This window comes from Balaenoptera physalus, assembly GCF_965194825.1.
Source record: "Balaenoptera physalus genome assembly, chromosome: 18".
Lineage (NCBI taxonomy): Eukaryota > Metazoa > Chordata > Mammalia > Artiodactyla > Balaenopteridae > Balaenoptera > Balaenoptera physalus.
The window spans coordinates 1,383,646-1,398,679 of NC_138899.1; the positions used below are offsets into that span (position 1 = coordinate 1,383,646).

General features: G+C 56.3%; 2 protein-coding genes across 2 annotated transcripts in view; both read right to left on the reverse strand.

Moving 5' to 3' along the window:
* LOC309647517 (uncharacterized protein) overlaps positions 1–15,034 on the reverse strand; it is a 191,968-nt gene that overhangs the window by 33,188 nt on the left and 143,746 nt on the right. The window lies entirely within an intron of this gene.
* Positions 3,060–6,751, reverse strand: SOX1 (SRY-box transcription factor 1). Its single transcript, XM_082435253.1, has one exon. The coding sequence runs from the start codon at positions 6,228–6,230 to the stop codon at positions 5,073–5,075; it is 1,158 nt and encodes a 385-aa protein (XP_082291379.1). The 5' UTR covers positions 6,231–6,751; the 3' UTR covers positions 3,060–5,072.

Below are 15,034 nucleotides of genomic sequence, written 5' to 3' on the forward strand. Positions count from 1 at the left end.
ATTAGCGCCTCATTCCCCCGCCCTGATGGAGAATGGGGTCTGGCGACAAGCAGCCTGAATGTATTCCATCGCCCACCCCCCAGTACTGCCCCCCACCCCCTTCCACACACGAGGTTTGCAGGAGCCCAGGTCGGGCAGCGATTCCTGCAGAGCCTGGGGAAAATCGGAAAGGCAGGGCGCCCGAGGACCTGGTCTTTCAGCTTTGGTCTCTCATGCACACACAACTGCCTCGGCAGGACGGGCCTCTCCGGCCTTCTCCGCCCAGGCTCGCGTGCGGAGGAGCAGCCGGAGGCGGCCCAGGAAGTGGAGCCGGGCGCTCTGGTGGCGGAGAAGGACTCGGATGGGCCCGCAGTCCGCCCTGCGGTTGCCGTCGCCTCGGCGCGGGCCTCCCGTCTCCCCGCCCCCAACTTGTTGCGGCCGAGCCGGGAGACGGCCTGTTCCGCTCGCTGACTGTAAAAGGGTTTGACTTGCAGCTGACCCCGGGTCAGGACTTTCTCTGCACTAATCCCGCTCTCTTTAGACACAAAACACGCTGCCCTCTTCCCTCGCATCAGTCATCTTAATCCCCCCCGGCGGCTGACACCCCGCGCGGCCCCCGGGCCCCGGCTGCACCCGAGTGGGCTGGGGGTGGACGCCCGGGACCCCACGCCCCTCCCGCGCCGAGCCCGCGGGGACGCGGCGGAGCGGACGGGGGACGGGCCGCCCCCGGCACCTGCCGACCCCGACCCGGACTCCGGGGGAGCGTCCCGGGCCGGGCCGCGGGGGGAGGCGGGACGCGGCGAGAAGAGACAAAGGAAAGGCCGGGAGCGCAGGGCAGGAAAGCGGAGGAGACGGAGCGGGAGGGGCGGTAGAGGGGAGGGGGAGAGCGAGGCTAACGGGACGGGAAGGGACGGCTGGGGAGCTGCCGAGAGAGAAGTGAGCGGGAGGAGAGGCGGGGGCCGGGCCGCGAACCCGGCGGGAGGAGGGCGACGGCGGGCGGCCGCCCCCGCCCGGAGGGGACCGGGACCCGCACGCCGGGCGCAGGGTGCCGCCCGCCGCCGACGCTGCCGGGTTCCCGCGGGCGGGCGGAGCGGGGACCTGGCGGGCGCGCAGCTGGGGAGGAAGGGCCGGGAAGGAGGGGGGCGGCGGGGAGGGGAGGGGAGGGAGGGAGGGGCAGGGGAGGGAGGAAGAGCTCCGCGCCCCCCGCGGGGCCTCGCCTTCGGGCTGGGGGAGGCGGGCTGGGGGCCGGGAGTGGGGGCCGAGGGTGAGGGGTCGCAGGTCCCCTCCTCCAGGGCTCGGCCTCCGCGCGCGCGCGCGCCGTCCCCGCGCCGCCCCGACCCTGCGGGGCTGGGGGGCGGGGACCCGGGCCCACCTCCCTCGGCTCCTCGCTCCGGGGGGCCCGCGCCTCCTCAACCCCTCCCCTCCCGGCCCGGCCTTTCAATCCCGCCAACTAGTCACGCTGGGAAAAGGGCTGCGTCAAGGCCAAGTCTGCTTTTCACTTGAAGTTTCCAAGGAATCAAACCTATTATTACGTTCTGCCGCCGATGTTTCTGGAGCCTCTGCCCCGCGGGCCGGTCTGCGGAAGCAGGGGAGGGGACGCGGGCGAGCGGGGTCGGGGTCGCCCCGGAGCGCGCCTTTCCGGGGCCCGCAGCCCGGGAGGGGTTTCTCGAATTAGCTGGAACTTTTCGGAGACAGAAATCTGCGTTGGCCGGTCTTTGTCGGGAAAATGAAACGCGCGAATACGCGTGTTGTTCTTCTCCCACATGCAGGATTTTAATAGACCTATCAGTCACCGCCGCCCGACGCGCATCTGCACATCAGGCGCGCTCTACGCGCTACCCGTTTTGAAATTAATTCACTTCTCCAGCTACCGGTGGGTTTCTTTGGCGGGGAGGAGAGAGTAGGGTCAAAGTCTTAACAACAACGAAAGGGGCCTGTGAGTTTAAAAAAAAAAAGGGGGCGGGGGGCGGAGGACAAAAACGAGCAAAAAATTCCTCCAGCAAACAAACCGTGCTACCCTCAGCCTGGAGAGCCGGGCGGCGCACAGAGGCCGGTTCCTGAGCTCCCGCGGTCGTCCCGGCACGAAGTTGTGCAAACTTTGCACAAGGCCACCAAAGACTGTCCGCGCTCTCCACACGGTTATCATACAAAATTGGAATAAGCGATAGAAGTACCGCTCTGGGATCTGGAAGTGGATGAGGCCATCACAGTATAATGATGGTCACATAACATTTCAGTTCGTGAATAGGGTGAGGGGTACCTCGGCAAGAACGGAATTCACAGTTGAGTGAGGCGTCTCAGGAGCCTTTTGGAATATTCTCCCCGCGAATTTAAATCGAAGAAACAGCGCTGGAATGATAAGATCTCAATCCTGAAGGATGAATCCTAGCTAATTTCTACTCCCCCATCCCAGGTTGTTTCAAAATTGAATCATTAAAGAATTTATATTTGCTTTTCTTCACATTGTTCTAGTCAACAAAACAAAATTGCTGGATTTCAGGAGTTCCTCTTTTAAGATCTTCCTGGGTTTTTAACAAAGTGGCTTGGGCCACCTGGCATTGACTATTTCTGCTGACTCTGTATGAGACACATAGGGGAAAATGCCACACTATAAGTCCACCTTCCAGGAAATCGACAGCCAGCTCTGCCGAGAGTCCCCCGCATCCTGCTAAACTTTTTATAGTCAGAAACATTTCAGGTGTTACCCACATTACTAATATTGTTATGCCAATAGTCGAGCATAGATACAAGTTTGGTTACACATATATTCGAGCACAACCTCACATCTGCCTGCCACCTTAGTAAGTGCAGGGAGATGCTGCAAGAGCCAGACGGAGTCCACTGAACTCCGTATATTTCAGAGTAAATGAGGCCTGCACCTTAGGCTGCATGTGGAGTTCACAGAACATCACAGAATTTCCTCTCCCAGAGGGGATTGTGTGTGGCATTTATTCCCAGACTATCTCACTATCTGAAGATGCTGTTCTGCTCAGCAGTCCCTATGTATCCAAACACATCAGATTGCTAAAGCAAAAAAAAAAAAAAAAAAAAAAAGAGAGAGAGAGAGAGAGAGAGAGGGAAAAGAAAAAAGAGGGAGACTTTATTATCTTGTTAGAAAGAAGCAATTGACGTCGTTCTTGAAATTTCTGCAATCACCTTAAGGAATGAGTGGTTGAAGCAAAATTATCAAAGTGACTCCAAAAATTACACATGTCAATTGTCAGGTGAGCATTTTACTTAAAGCTATTCTCCAGCACAGCCTGAATGTAGTTCTCATTAACCTGCTAGCATAGGCCCATGTTTGGAAGGATAGTCTATACTCATTCCAGTACCAAAAAAAAAAAAAAAAAAAAAAAGATGTTCAGAAAATGAGGGGTTGATGAAATCAACATATTTCCATCTGGCCTAAAAGTTTGTTCTTTTCAAAAATATTTCATCTTTATGCTGTGACTAATGTCAAAACGTATTTGCTACAGTATAACTTTTAAATGCAATATTTAATGCTGTCAGATTACTTGAAGACAAAGTTTTACAGAAAACTTTAAAATCCAGAAAATAACTGCAATGTACCAATAAACACCTAGAAAAAATATAATTAAAAAATTTAAAGCATCAAACAACCTCAGATCTCATTAGGAATAATAAACACCGCATTTTGCGTTCACATCGACTAGCAACTTGCATCCCAGTGTCACGGCGGGGCATGTGGGGGCGGTCGGTTCTGTGTGTGTGAAAATCCAACAAAATTATTTTGTCCCTTTCCAAGGAGAAATATACCAGAGGGAGGGGCTGAGGACAGACGGAGGGGCCTCGGTTGCAGTACATTTTAGTTTAGAGAGTGCGTTTCCTTGCGCCAAATTCAGAAAATTCCACTCGAAATCTTGTTAACTGCCCGGGAGTCGGGGGCCCCCGCGCCCCCGCCGTGGTCTCTGTCATCCATCCTTGGCCTGGTCCCGCCATTGGGGTCTTCTCTCCTCCCTCCTCCGCCCCAAACTGCACTCAGGTCCCGGGCCAGCTGCAAGAGGCAAAGCCCGAAACCAGGGATCGCAAAGCCCGCCGGCAGCGGCCGGCAGCTAAAAACTACACACCCAACGGCCGGACTACAAAACTAAATTTTTTTGGGGGGGGGGCAATTATTTCTCGTTCCGTAATAACACTGTAAACGCTACAAAATAATCTACCGATTTTAACTTCCCTCCGTTCCTCTGAATGCAGCTCCATGAAAACCGTACCCTCTCCCCTGGGGTTCCCTCAGTTTTAGTTCATGCTGATAATTTTTTTTCTCCTTAGTCAGATTTACTGATTGTGTTTTGAGCTCATAAAACATGAATCTAAATTTAGCACGTTTCAAGTTTAGGGGGAAAAACCGGACTTCTCTCTCTCAAATTTATTGACTCAAAGCTCGATGCATTTTCAGGGTGGAGGTTCCTTTACCGTTTCGAGAAGAAAAGCTTTTCAGGAAACTATGTACATAATCTGACTCCTCCTGCCCACACCGCAAGGCCTCCAATAAAAACTTCACAACGCGTTTACATGAAATAATACAAAACAAAAAACCGGAAATGCTCAGATACAGAAAGTTTTACAAAACCCAGAATAACGCTGCCGTCTGAAAGGGGTACAGGTGGGGATCTCTTGGTATAAGTTAACCAACCAAGCCCCCAAGGCGGTAACGACCACCAAAAGCGTGTGTTTGGCTCTGGCTCACTACACCGATAACAAATGAGAGCAGCTCCCCGCGTCGCCGGCACCCGACGCCGTCAGGAGGCGATGCGGGCGGAGGGCGGGCGCGCGGCCGGGATCGAAAAAAGCTGGCGTCGCCTCTCGCTTGGTTTGGTCTCTGTGTCCCCTCGAGCAAAGAAAACGCTTTCTGCCTCCGCGGGTGATAAATACTGTACAAAAAGTCTCAAGAAAACACCGAAGTTCAGTCTCAAACGCACAACGGTCCCGCCTAGCGGTCCCCAGGAGCTCCCGGTTAGGGGGGCCGGGTGTCACCTGGTGCTCGGCGCCAGTGTTTGCCTGTTTACGAGAACGTGGAAACGTCTGTACAAAAGCCAGGCGGCGCGTCGCCGGCCGCAGGGCCCCCCGCGTCCCTAGATGTGCGTCAGGGGCACCGTGCCGTTGACGCCCGCGCCCGCGCCCTGGTAGTGCTGCGGCAGCGAGTGCAGCCGGCTCTGCGCCGCGGCTGCGGCCGCCGCCGCCGGGTCGCCGCCCTCGCCGGCCGGCAAGTACATGCTGATCATCTCGCGCAGGTCCCCGGGGCACGGCGCCCGCGAGTGCGCCGGGGCCGGCGGGCTGCCGCTCGGCTCCGACTTGACGAGCGAGCCGAGCGCGCCCAGGGCGCCCGACGACGCGGCCGCCGCCGCCGCCGCCGCCGCCACGGCCGAGTTCTGGTGCGCGCCGCCCGCGGCGGCGGCGGCGGCCGCGGCGCCGTAGGGGAGGCCGCCGTAGCCCGAGGGCGAGGCGCTCATGTAGCCCTGCGAGTTGGAGATGGGGCTGTACTGCAGCGCGCCCATGTCGTAGCGGTGCATGGGCTGCGGGTTGTGCGGGTGCGCGTGCGGGTGGTGCGGGTGCGGGTGCGCCGGGTGCGCGTGCGGGTGCGCGCCGCCCGCGCCCGGATGTTGCCCGTAGGCCAGCTGCGCCTCCTGCATCATGGCCGCGGCCGCCGCCGCCGCCGCCACCGAGCCGGGGTAGGCGCCGTTGGCCCAGCCGTTGACGTGCGCGTAGCCGCCGGCCGCCGCGCCGCCCGGGCTCTCGAGGCGCTGGCCCACGGCCGCCGCGCCCACACCCACGCCCACGCCCATGGCCACGGCCGCACCGCCGCCGCCCGCGCCTGCCGCCAGCAGCCCGCCGGCCAGCGAGTACTTGTCCTTCTTGAGCAGCGTCTTGGTCTTGCGGCGCGGCCGGTACTTGTAGTCCGGGTGCTCCTTCATGTGCAGCGCGCGCAGCCGCTTGGCCTCGTCGATGAAAGGCCGCTTCTCGGCTTCGGACATGACCTTCCACTCGGCGCCCAGGCGCTTGCTGATCTCCGAGTTGTGCATCTTGGGGTTCTCCTGGGCCATCTTGCGCCGCTGTCCGCGGGACCACACCATGAAGGCGTTCATGGGCCGCTTCACCCGGTCCTGGTTGGCCTTGGCTCCCGCGCCGCCGCCGCCGCCGCCCCCGCCCGCCCCGGCCGGGCCCGACAGGTTCGTGGGGGCCTGGGCGCCGCCGGGCGAGTGCAGGTCGGTCTCCATCATCATGCTGTACATCGGGGCGGCTCGCGGGTTCACCGGCACCGCGAGGAGGGGGCCTGGAGCATAGACAGCCGGGGGGCGGGGGGGACGGAGAGGGGCTCAGACGGAACGAGACGTGGGTCGCGGGGAGAGGTCCTGGCAGAGAGAAGAATGGGGAGAGGTGGAGGCGACAGCAACAAAAAAGAGGCAAAAACACACGCACTTAGCGCCGGTCCGGCTCACAGGTGGAAAGTTTCTCTGCAGCACAAACCACTTGCCAAAGAGGCCGAGGGCCGGGATCGCCGTCGCCGCCGCAGCCGGGTCGCCCTCGGCGGAGCGGTGCAAACAGGTTCAGTCGCGGCCAAGTTGCAGCTCCACTTTCCGGGACGCGAGCGGTAAGCGGGGCCGGGCCCGGCCCGGGGCTCGCCGCCGCCGCCTCGCCCGCCCGCCGCCGGAGCCTCCTTCCTCCTGCGCTCGGTCCTCGGCGGCCTCCAACTCCGGGGCTGCAACTTCTAGCAGCGCGGCGTGCCGCGTGCGCTGGGCATGTGCCGGTCCCAGGTGCCCGTGGGGAGCGAGCCGCAGAGGGGGGAGCGGGGGGGGGGCGGGGGGCGCTCACGGTGCCGCCGGGGAGGGGGGCCGGGGGCAGCTGAGGGAGGGCAGGCGCGCAGAGAGGGCCAGAAAGCAGGGCGGCCGAGCCAGGGATGGGCTGCCCGCTGCCTGCCCGGGGCCGTGCGCTCGGAGCGGAGGCGCACGCGGGGCCGGCGGCGCGCGGGGCCCAGCAGCCATACGCCCGGCCCGGGCTGCCATTAAATGAGCGCGCCGCGGCCAATGGGAGCCGGCGGCGGCGGTGATTTGCATGGCGCGCTGGCGAGTGACGTGGGGAGGGAGTAGAGGCGCCGGGCGCGGGCGGCGGAGCGGGGAGGAGGGGGAGGAAGGAGGGGGAGCGGGGGCAGGAAGGAGGGGGGGGAGGAGGCCCGGGAGGGGGTCACAGCCACGCTGCTTCCTGAGCGCGCGCGGCGGCGGCGAACCCCGAGCTCACCCTCCTTGCCTCTCCCCGCCCGCGCGCTCCGAACGATTAACGATTGGGTTTAAAAGCGAAGACGAAGAAAGAATCCTGCGGGGCGGGGGGGTGGTGGCGGGGGAATGCAGCCCGGAGCCTTGTTTAAAAGAGCGCAAAGGAGACCCGGCTCCTCCTCTGCTCCCCTGCCAGCCAACTCTGCGCCTGCTGGGAAGGGGAAAGTTGGAGGCCGAGGCGGCATCCTCGCCCTCTGCTCGGCCCGAGGGCTGGAAAGCAAGGGCGCGCCCTTGGGAGCAAGGGAGACCGTCCTAGGTACACAACCGGAAATCCCCCCTCTCCCCGCACCCCGCGGGCTCTCTTGCGAGGCCTGGACAGCTCAGCCCCCCTCCCTCCCACGGTTGCACGCTTCCCCGCCGCTGTGCTGAAGTTCTCCAGTGCCCCCTCTCGTAGGCCAGGCCTCCGAGGTCCAGGCCATGATAATCCCGTAACGGGGAAGCACTTGTGTCGGGCTCGGCTCCACAGCTGCTTTTAGCCTTAGCCCCGAACTCTTATTTTGGAGGCGGGGGGTCTTTTAATGAGCCTAGGGGTTGTAATCACGTGCTCTTCTCAATTTGGCTTCTTCCTCCTAAAAAGGAATTTCTGGGAAGGTTGAAAACAACAAGATCTATCTGGAATCTAGTTACTCAACGACAGTTGAAAAAGTTTGTTGAAATCGCAAAAGAATGATCTAGCCCACGCTCTCTTGGAGCGAATCTTCCACAAGCCGTTTGCCTAAGAACTGCGAAAACTCCGTGAACGGAGTGGGGCCCACCTGAACCCGAATCGAAAAAGTGAGGCCTCGGGACCGAGCGACAGATGCTGTTTTCCTGCATTATGCAAACGAGAGGCCTGTTTCCTGGAACGATTAAGGCATAGACCTGCGGTTACAATTCTTAAACCTTGAAGGATTCTCAATACCGGGAAGTACAAGAGATTTCCAAGCCCATTCTCAAACACCACTGCGCTCACGCTGCCGGTACAATCCCAGTGGAATGAAAGTGGCCCAAAGACTTGCAGAAAATTCCTGAGAGTCCAAGCATCCCTCCAGAGTCCTCATGGAGTAACGGGGGCGTCTCTGTGCGCCGCAGAGGGAGGTGTTTAGGAGATTCCTGGTGGGTAAAGTGGAGCCTGACCAAAGCGGCCCGGCTGACCATACTGTAGTAGAAATAAACATATAATGATGATGATGGTCATTACAAGAGGAGTAATAGTGATGTTTAAGTGTGTTGGTCAGTGAATACATGACGCCTCTTCCCTTTCCCCCTCTATTTAAAAAAAAAAATGCTGCCGTTGTGAATTTCCTGACCCTACTGCTTGTCCAAGGTACAGGAATAATGCTTTCTTTCCTCTCAATTACTATGATTATTACTGTAGGCTTTTTTTTTTTTTTTATTGCAGGGTTGCTACAGTATGCAGTGCAAGAGCAAATTGGTCTCTGCAGATTAAACTGCTTTCATTTCAGGCCATTCAGCATTTAATAGTGAACTCATCAAATAATATATAATTATATTAGAAAGGAAACGTCATTTCATATTTATTTTTCACTAAAAATCTAGGTTATAAACTTGGTTTTCAACTGCCTTCTTATTTCACCAGTCGAGTTTGTTAAACCTTTTGATTTGTTTCAGGCACTACCTCCAAATATCAGTTACATTGTGAATGAACAAAAAAAGAACAAGAATACTGTTTACGAATGCTACAGATCTGTTTCTCCTTTGATAATTTAGGAGGCAATGGGTGTGCCGTGTGATCCAGTGTGTTATGGAAAGTCAGCAAGACTGAAATAAAGGAAATGGTTTACAAATTATAAACTATATTATACACTTAGCAATTGAAAGATTTCTTTCCTCTGCTTTTCAATTTAGATTTTAAAATAAATAGCCTAAGCCCCCCTGAAAATGCTTTGTGTGAATCAGGCTTGGCACATTCTTTTCCATATCAATGGAGCAATTTATTTTATAAACACCCTGCTCTCCAGTGCACACTGCAGGAAGGCTTTATGCTTTGGGGAGCTTGGATAGCTGACTTTGAAATGGTCTGGTTTCTTTCTACCATAGTCCTGAAAATTGTTTCCAAATACAAAGTTACCCTTGTTTTGCAGAGCATCTAAATAGGGGGTAAATGGTTTAGCCTTGTGTGAGATCGTGCTAGTGTTCAGCGTTCGGGGCGCTCTCCATAAGCCCTTCTTAGTGACGAGGTGTTCCCTGGGCCCTCGCGGGTGCACACACTATGGGTGTCCAAGTGCATCAGTATTAAACCCGAGCTGCAGGTGTAACTTGTTGCCAAGCGATAGATGATTGGCAGCCGCCGCCTGTGCCAGTCAGGCAGTGGCAGGGCGCTGCTTGCCAGACCTCTCAGTGCCTTCCATCCTGGCTCGGAGATTGTGGAGCACGATATTAACTCCTGCCGGCGATGGCTTCTAGGAGCCTCAATGCCTTGCTCCTTGTGACTCCCCCCACCCTCAGCCACTCTTTAAAAAGAGAAAATCGTTCAAAACGGCTTGAAAAACACCTCCTCTCCCCGATTCTCTGTTTCTCCCTCCTGCCCCCCACCAGGTTGGCAGGGACCTTCTTTACGCGGAGGACTTTCTCCAAGGCCAGGCACTGGAGAATCTGAAGACAGACTACACTAGGTCCTAGTAACATCAGAGCCCAGACCCCCAGCAAAGGATTCGTTCACTGTTGAGTGACCACATTTGCTCTCTTGGCAGCTCAGAAACTTCATTGTGCCTCTTTGTTCAAAGCGCCAAAGAGAAGATCAACTTAGAAATGTGCATAAGTAAAGATGCTTTCTGTTCTTTTATTTAACTTGTAGGCATGATCCTCAAAGAAAATTCAGATCCAAGCCATCATTGGAGGAAATTATATACACACACCTTGCATATGTATGCATACATGTGTACCCACAGAATATATGCATGTGTATATACATATGAATATACACAGAATATATACACATGTTTATATCCATGTGTATACACAGAATATATGCATGTGTATAAACATACATATGCACACACAGAATATATGCACATGTTTACATACATGTGTGTACACAGAATATATGTACATATGCATACATATAAATATATGTATACACACAGGACATATACATATATGCATACATATACATACTGGTGCACACGATATAGGCACACCTGTATATACCATGTATACCACAGAATATAGGCATACAGATACATACAGGTGTGTACACAAAGCATATATGCATATATCTTTATGTGCTGTATTTAGGCAACTATACAAGAGCCCTTGACTTTCAAATAACTTGAGTTCTGGACTTTAAATCTAACCCCAGTAGCTTATACTGCCTGTATGGAGTGACTGAAACTTCTTTGGCGTTTGCTTTTCCCCTCCCCTTGGCTGCGCTCAGGAGAATTGTGGGAAGCACAGACGGTTACTGTGGACAGCAACCCCGGCCCTAGCAATCTGTAAATGAAAGCTAGCTTTCAGGCACACAGAGGTGACCTTCTGTACCAGTGCCCGTCTCAAGCTCCAAGAAGCAGAGAGATGGACAGATTAGGGGTTCCAGAGGACAATCAAAGGTCACTCTGGGGAAGCGAAGAAGACCAATACTCTCCCGTCTTCCGAGGCCCTGGCGCAGACGGCCTGTCTTGATGACACCCTCCGGGGGATGTGCCCAGACCTCCGCCTGCGGCCCTCCCGTAGTTCAGCCCCAGCGGCTTCCCGAGGCCCCTGAGGACGGAGGCCACGTGTAGGCGCTTCCGTAGACCGCCCAGGGCGTAGTCCAAAGGACTGAAACCAGAGTTCCAAGAGGCAAACCACGACGGAGCCGCCAGTTCCTAGGCAGGACTTTGGGGAAAGAAAGGAGCGATCTGAGGAGAGCAAGGAAGAGAAGGCGGAAAGAAAGCGCGGGAAAGAAAAGGAAAGAAGAGAAAGATAGTTCAATTGGAAGAGGCGTCCGAGGTCATCTCGGCCAACAGGAGGCGCAGACGGAGAAGAGGCGGAGACGCGCGCGTGTGGGAGGGGACCGCGGCGCCGGGCGGCGTGCTGGCCGGAGGGGACCTCGCGGGGATGCGGTGGGGGGCGGGGAACCGGCCCGGGCGCGCGCCCCGACCCCGGCCCCGGCCCCGCGCGCGTCTGCTTGGACCTGGCCGCCGCGCGGGCCGCGATCGCCGTCTGCTGGCCGCCGCCGCCCTCGCCGTCCGGGCGGAGCTCCGGGGCCTCGGGCCGGCGCTCCCCAGCCACACGCCGGGCTCCGGGGCTCGGCGCGCGCGCGTTCGGGGGTTTGCGCGCCGGAGCGCGCGGGCGGCGGGCTGGGGGTCGTGTGGGCGCTCGTCTCTCCCGGTGCCCGGACGCTCTCGGTCCCCCCTCTGCTCCCTGACACGGCGACCTTGACCCCACTGTTGCCAAGGCCAAGGAGCCAAAGTAACCGAAAAGTTTTTTTTGTTGGCTCGTTTTTGTGTTAAAGGGGAAAAAACAGTCGTGGGAAAGGGGGAAAGAGAGGAAGGAGAAGGGAAAGAGAATCGCTGCCGATATGGAGCTTCGAGCGACTTCGGTCATCACAGAGCAGGAGGTCTTTGTAGCGGCTCGGAGCGTGCAAGGCCCCTTCCTCTCCTTCAACTAGAAGCGTGGGGTTTGGAGGGCTGTCCCAGGACCGTCTACAGGAAAAAGGAAATAAAGCCCATCCCCTCGAAGCCAAGCAAGACTCTGTCTCCAGCGATCGGCGTGGAGATCCGTCAATTCACAGCGAAGATCAAACAACCCTGCGTGTGAGCGCGCGCGCGCTGTTTGTGCCTCTGGCGCTCTGGGTGAAAGCGTTTGGAGAATCTCTGGGAGCTTTCGAGTAGGGGCTCACCCTGTGCGCAGTACTCACACATATAATTCAAATTTCACAGCTGACCTGCTCTGAAAACCTCAATCAGCTTCTAATTGAAGGGAAAACAAAATATTGCTTCCCTACAGCAGAGCTAACGATTTAATCATTATATCAGACATTATAGCTTTTAATTAGGCTAATGCTGATACTGTATGGAAAGAGATAATTCAACACAGTTCTTGATGAATTCTGTAATTGGGTTAACGGCGGAGCAGTTGGGGGAGAGCCGTCAATATTCAAGCCGCGTCTGTAGCCACCAGGTTTATGAATGAACGGGAGAAGACAAGGGGAGGAAAACACTGGGACCCGAGGGGAGCCTCGCGCCCTCCGCCCGGGCGAGCTGCGGGCGCTCTGGAGGGAGGGCGGCCGCGGGGTGCCGGGCGCCCAGGCCTCCCCGCCAGCTCGGCTCCTCCTGCCGCTCGCCTGCCCGGCGCTTCTTTTGCGGGAAACTTTCCGAGAAGAATCTCAGCCAGGCCTGTCTACTGTCCCGTCCGCTTGGGCGCTGGGGTCTCCTCGAGGGTGCCCACCCTGCCCAAACCAACTGGGGCGGAGGGCTGGGCCGAGCGCGGCTTCAGCGCGCACTTCTATTGGGTGGCCGCTGAAGGCGGGAGTCTGCCCCGGCTCCCACCCCGCCCCGCTGCGGCAGGGCGCAGGGCCACCGGCCCAGGGCAGCCCTCGCCGGTCCCTGGAGCTGGAGGTGGGGTGAGCGCGTGGGGAGCCAGGCGCCTATGGGCGCCGCAGGCTGCCCGCATTCTCTGTGCCCGCCGATTACGCAGGGCTGGGCGGGAAAGTGGTTCGAGTGGGAACCCCGGCTAGCGCTCAGTGGCCTGGCCCGGTTGGCCCTGGCGAAGCCGCTGCCCGACCCTGGGCAGAGGAAGATGGGCGCAAGCCGGGCCGCGTCCCTTCCTGGACCATCGCTGAAGGCCCCAGGAAGGAGAGGAAGGGAAAAAGCCGTTAGACTCGCCTGCAGGAAGCGAACTGGGCGAGGCGACGTCGCCGACCCCCTCCCCACCCCGCCTGGCCGGCCCGAGCCTGGGCTCAACGCGGTTTCAGGGTCACCCGGGAATCCCGCTCGGCGGCCGGGCTGTCCAGCCTCTCCTCCCCGGGGCGCGAGTCGGGCGGGAGCCGAGGCAGAGCCCTCCTTCTGCCTCCCAGATTTCTAGGACTCGCGAAAGTTGCGCTCAAGGCGAGGAATCCGCGGAGCTGAGACGACGATGCCAGAGCACACGGTTTAGGAGCCTTGGATTTTAGGGAGAAAATGCCGGAACCTCTAAAATTTGCATGGGCTTTTCAGAAAGCCACCTGAGCCGCGCCTTCTGTGCTTTGAACCCAAATGGTTTGAGTGCAATTTTTATGTACTTTTTATATTTCTGCAACACCCCATTCTAATTTTTTCTTACTCCTTGGCTTAACTACACCAGTGCAATATTCTCCTTCAAGATAAATATACCGTATTGTGATTCATCCTTGTCTTATTTTGTCAGTAATTACCACAGAATTAAATGGGTCACTGCTAAAGTTTCATTTACACAACCTCCGGTAATTAACAGTTTGAATACACCTTTTTACGTTGTACAAAAGTTGTAATTTTCTAACGCGTGTAGATTTTACTGGTAAAGAATGCTTGTGTTCAATGTGATAATGAGAATACAAAGCTCCTCGTCTGAGCAGGAGGTGTGCTTGGCTTCTTCCAAAGCTCCGGTGAAGACTCAGCAAAGATCAGACTTTGCCGAATGGGGGGCCTTCCTAACTGTTCAAATTAAAATTTGCAGAAATAAAGGCCTGTGAATACAGTACATCTGATTAAGCTAACTTCGAAAGCCAACATCCTTGGCAGAAACCGATCCAGCCTCTGCAGTTAAACAGACAAGCCTGGCAGGCCCCATCCAAGTGTGTGTGGGGGGGAGGGTTTGACCCTGGAGGCTGCCATAAGGTTCGTTCCGAAAAGATCAAAAATAGTGCCTCAGGGCCATGCAGTGCCCCGGTCAAGTCCAGGCCGGCCAAGGACCACGAGCTGTATGCAGGAAAGAGCCACGGTTATGAGTAAACATGGCCCTTTCTCATATTCTCTCTCATTAGCCCCCAAATAGAAAAGGCATCACTCACAAGAGGAGACAAGTCATAAGGAATTTCTATATGAAAAGAAATAAAGTGAAATCAGAGATGCTTTTTCGTACAGGCCATCCCTGTTATTGTAAATTAGATTAGCTACACAGGCTTCAATATAAACATGACACGAGGTTCACATGAGTGAAAAGACCATCCACTCCAATCTCTCCTTTCATCGAAGCATCTCACATAAATTACATCTTGTCCTTTAATACACTTTTCAATAAGATTAAAACATCACTTATGACACAATTTCAAGCCCTTTCAGTTGCTTACTTCAGAAAACAGCAAACAGAGAAGCGGGTCAGTCAAAATCTTCAGGCAGTGGGGTTGGGCTCCAAAGGCAGCACCAGGGCCCTGTGCTCTGAGCTAAGAGAGGCCCCCTGGCTACATTTCAGTGCCATTTTCTCACCCCATAGAGACAGAGCCAGCCATCCTGCAAGGGGAAATTAGGTTTCCCTCTCGTTGGGTGGAGGTCTGGTGACTATCTGGGTGCACGGGTCTTTTGGAGAACACACTTGTATTATTCTTTCTTAGATATTTGGGGTGGCAGGAGGGATGGGGAAGGACCTGCAGCCCAGCCCCAAGGGTCTCCAGGGACCTCCCCCCACTCAGAACAGTAACCAGTTTGGGAATTGGGCACCATCAAAATAAGATGGAGGGAGGTTTGGCGTGAGAGAGAGAGAGAGAGGAGGAAGGGAGAAAGAGAGTGCACCCTATTTCAAAGGTAAATATTTGACCCCTAAATCTGAGTGAGGAAAAAGTGGGTGAACACAGTGGGGTTTTCTACAAAACTGGCTAGTGGGAGATTTCC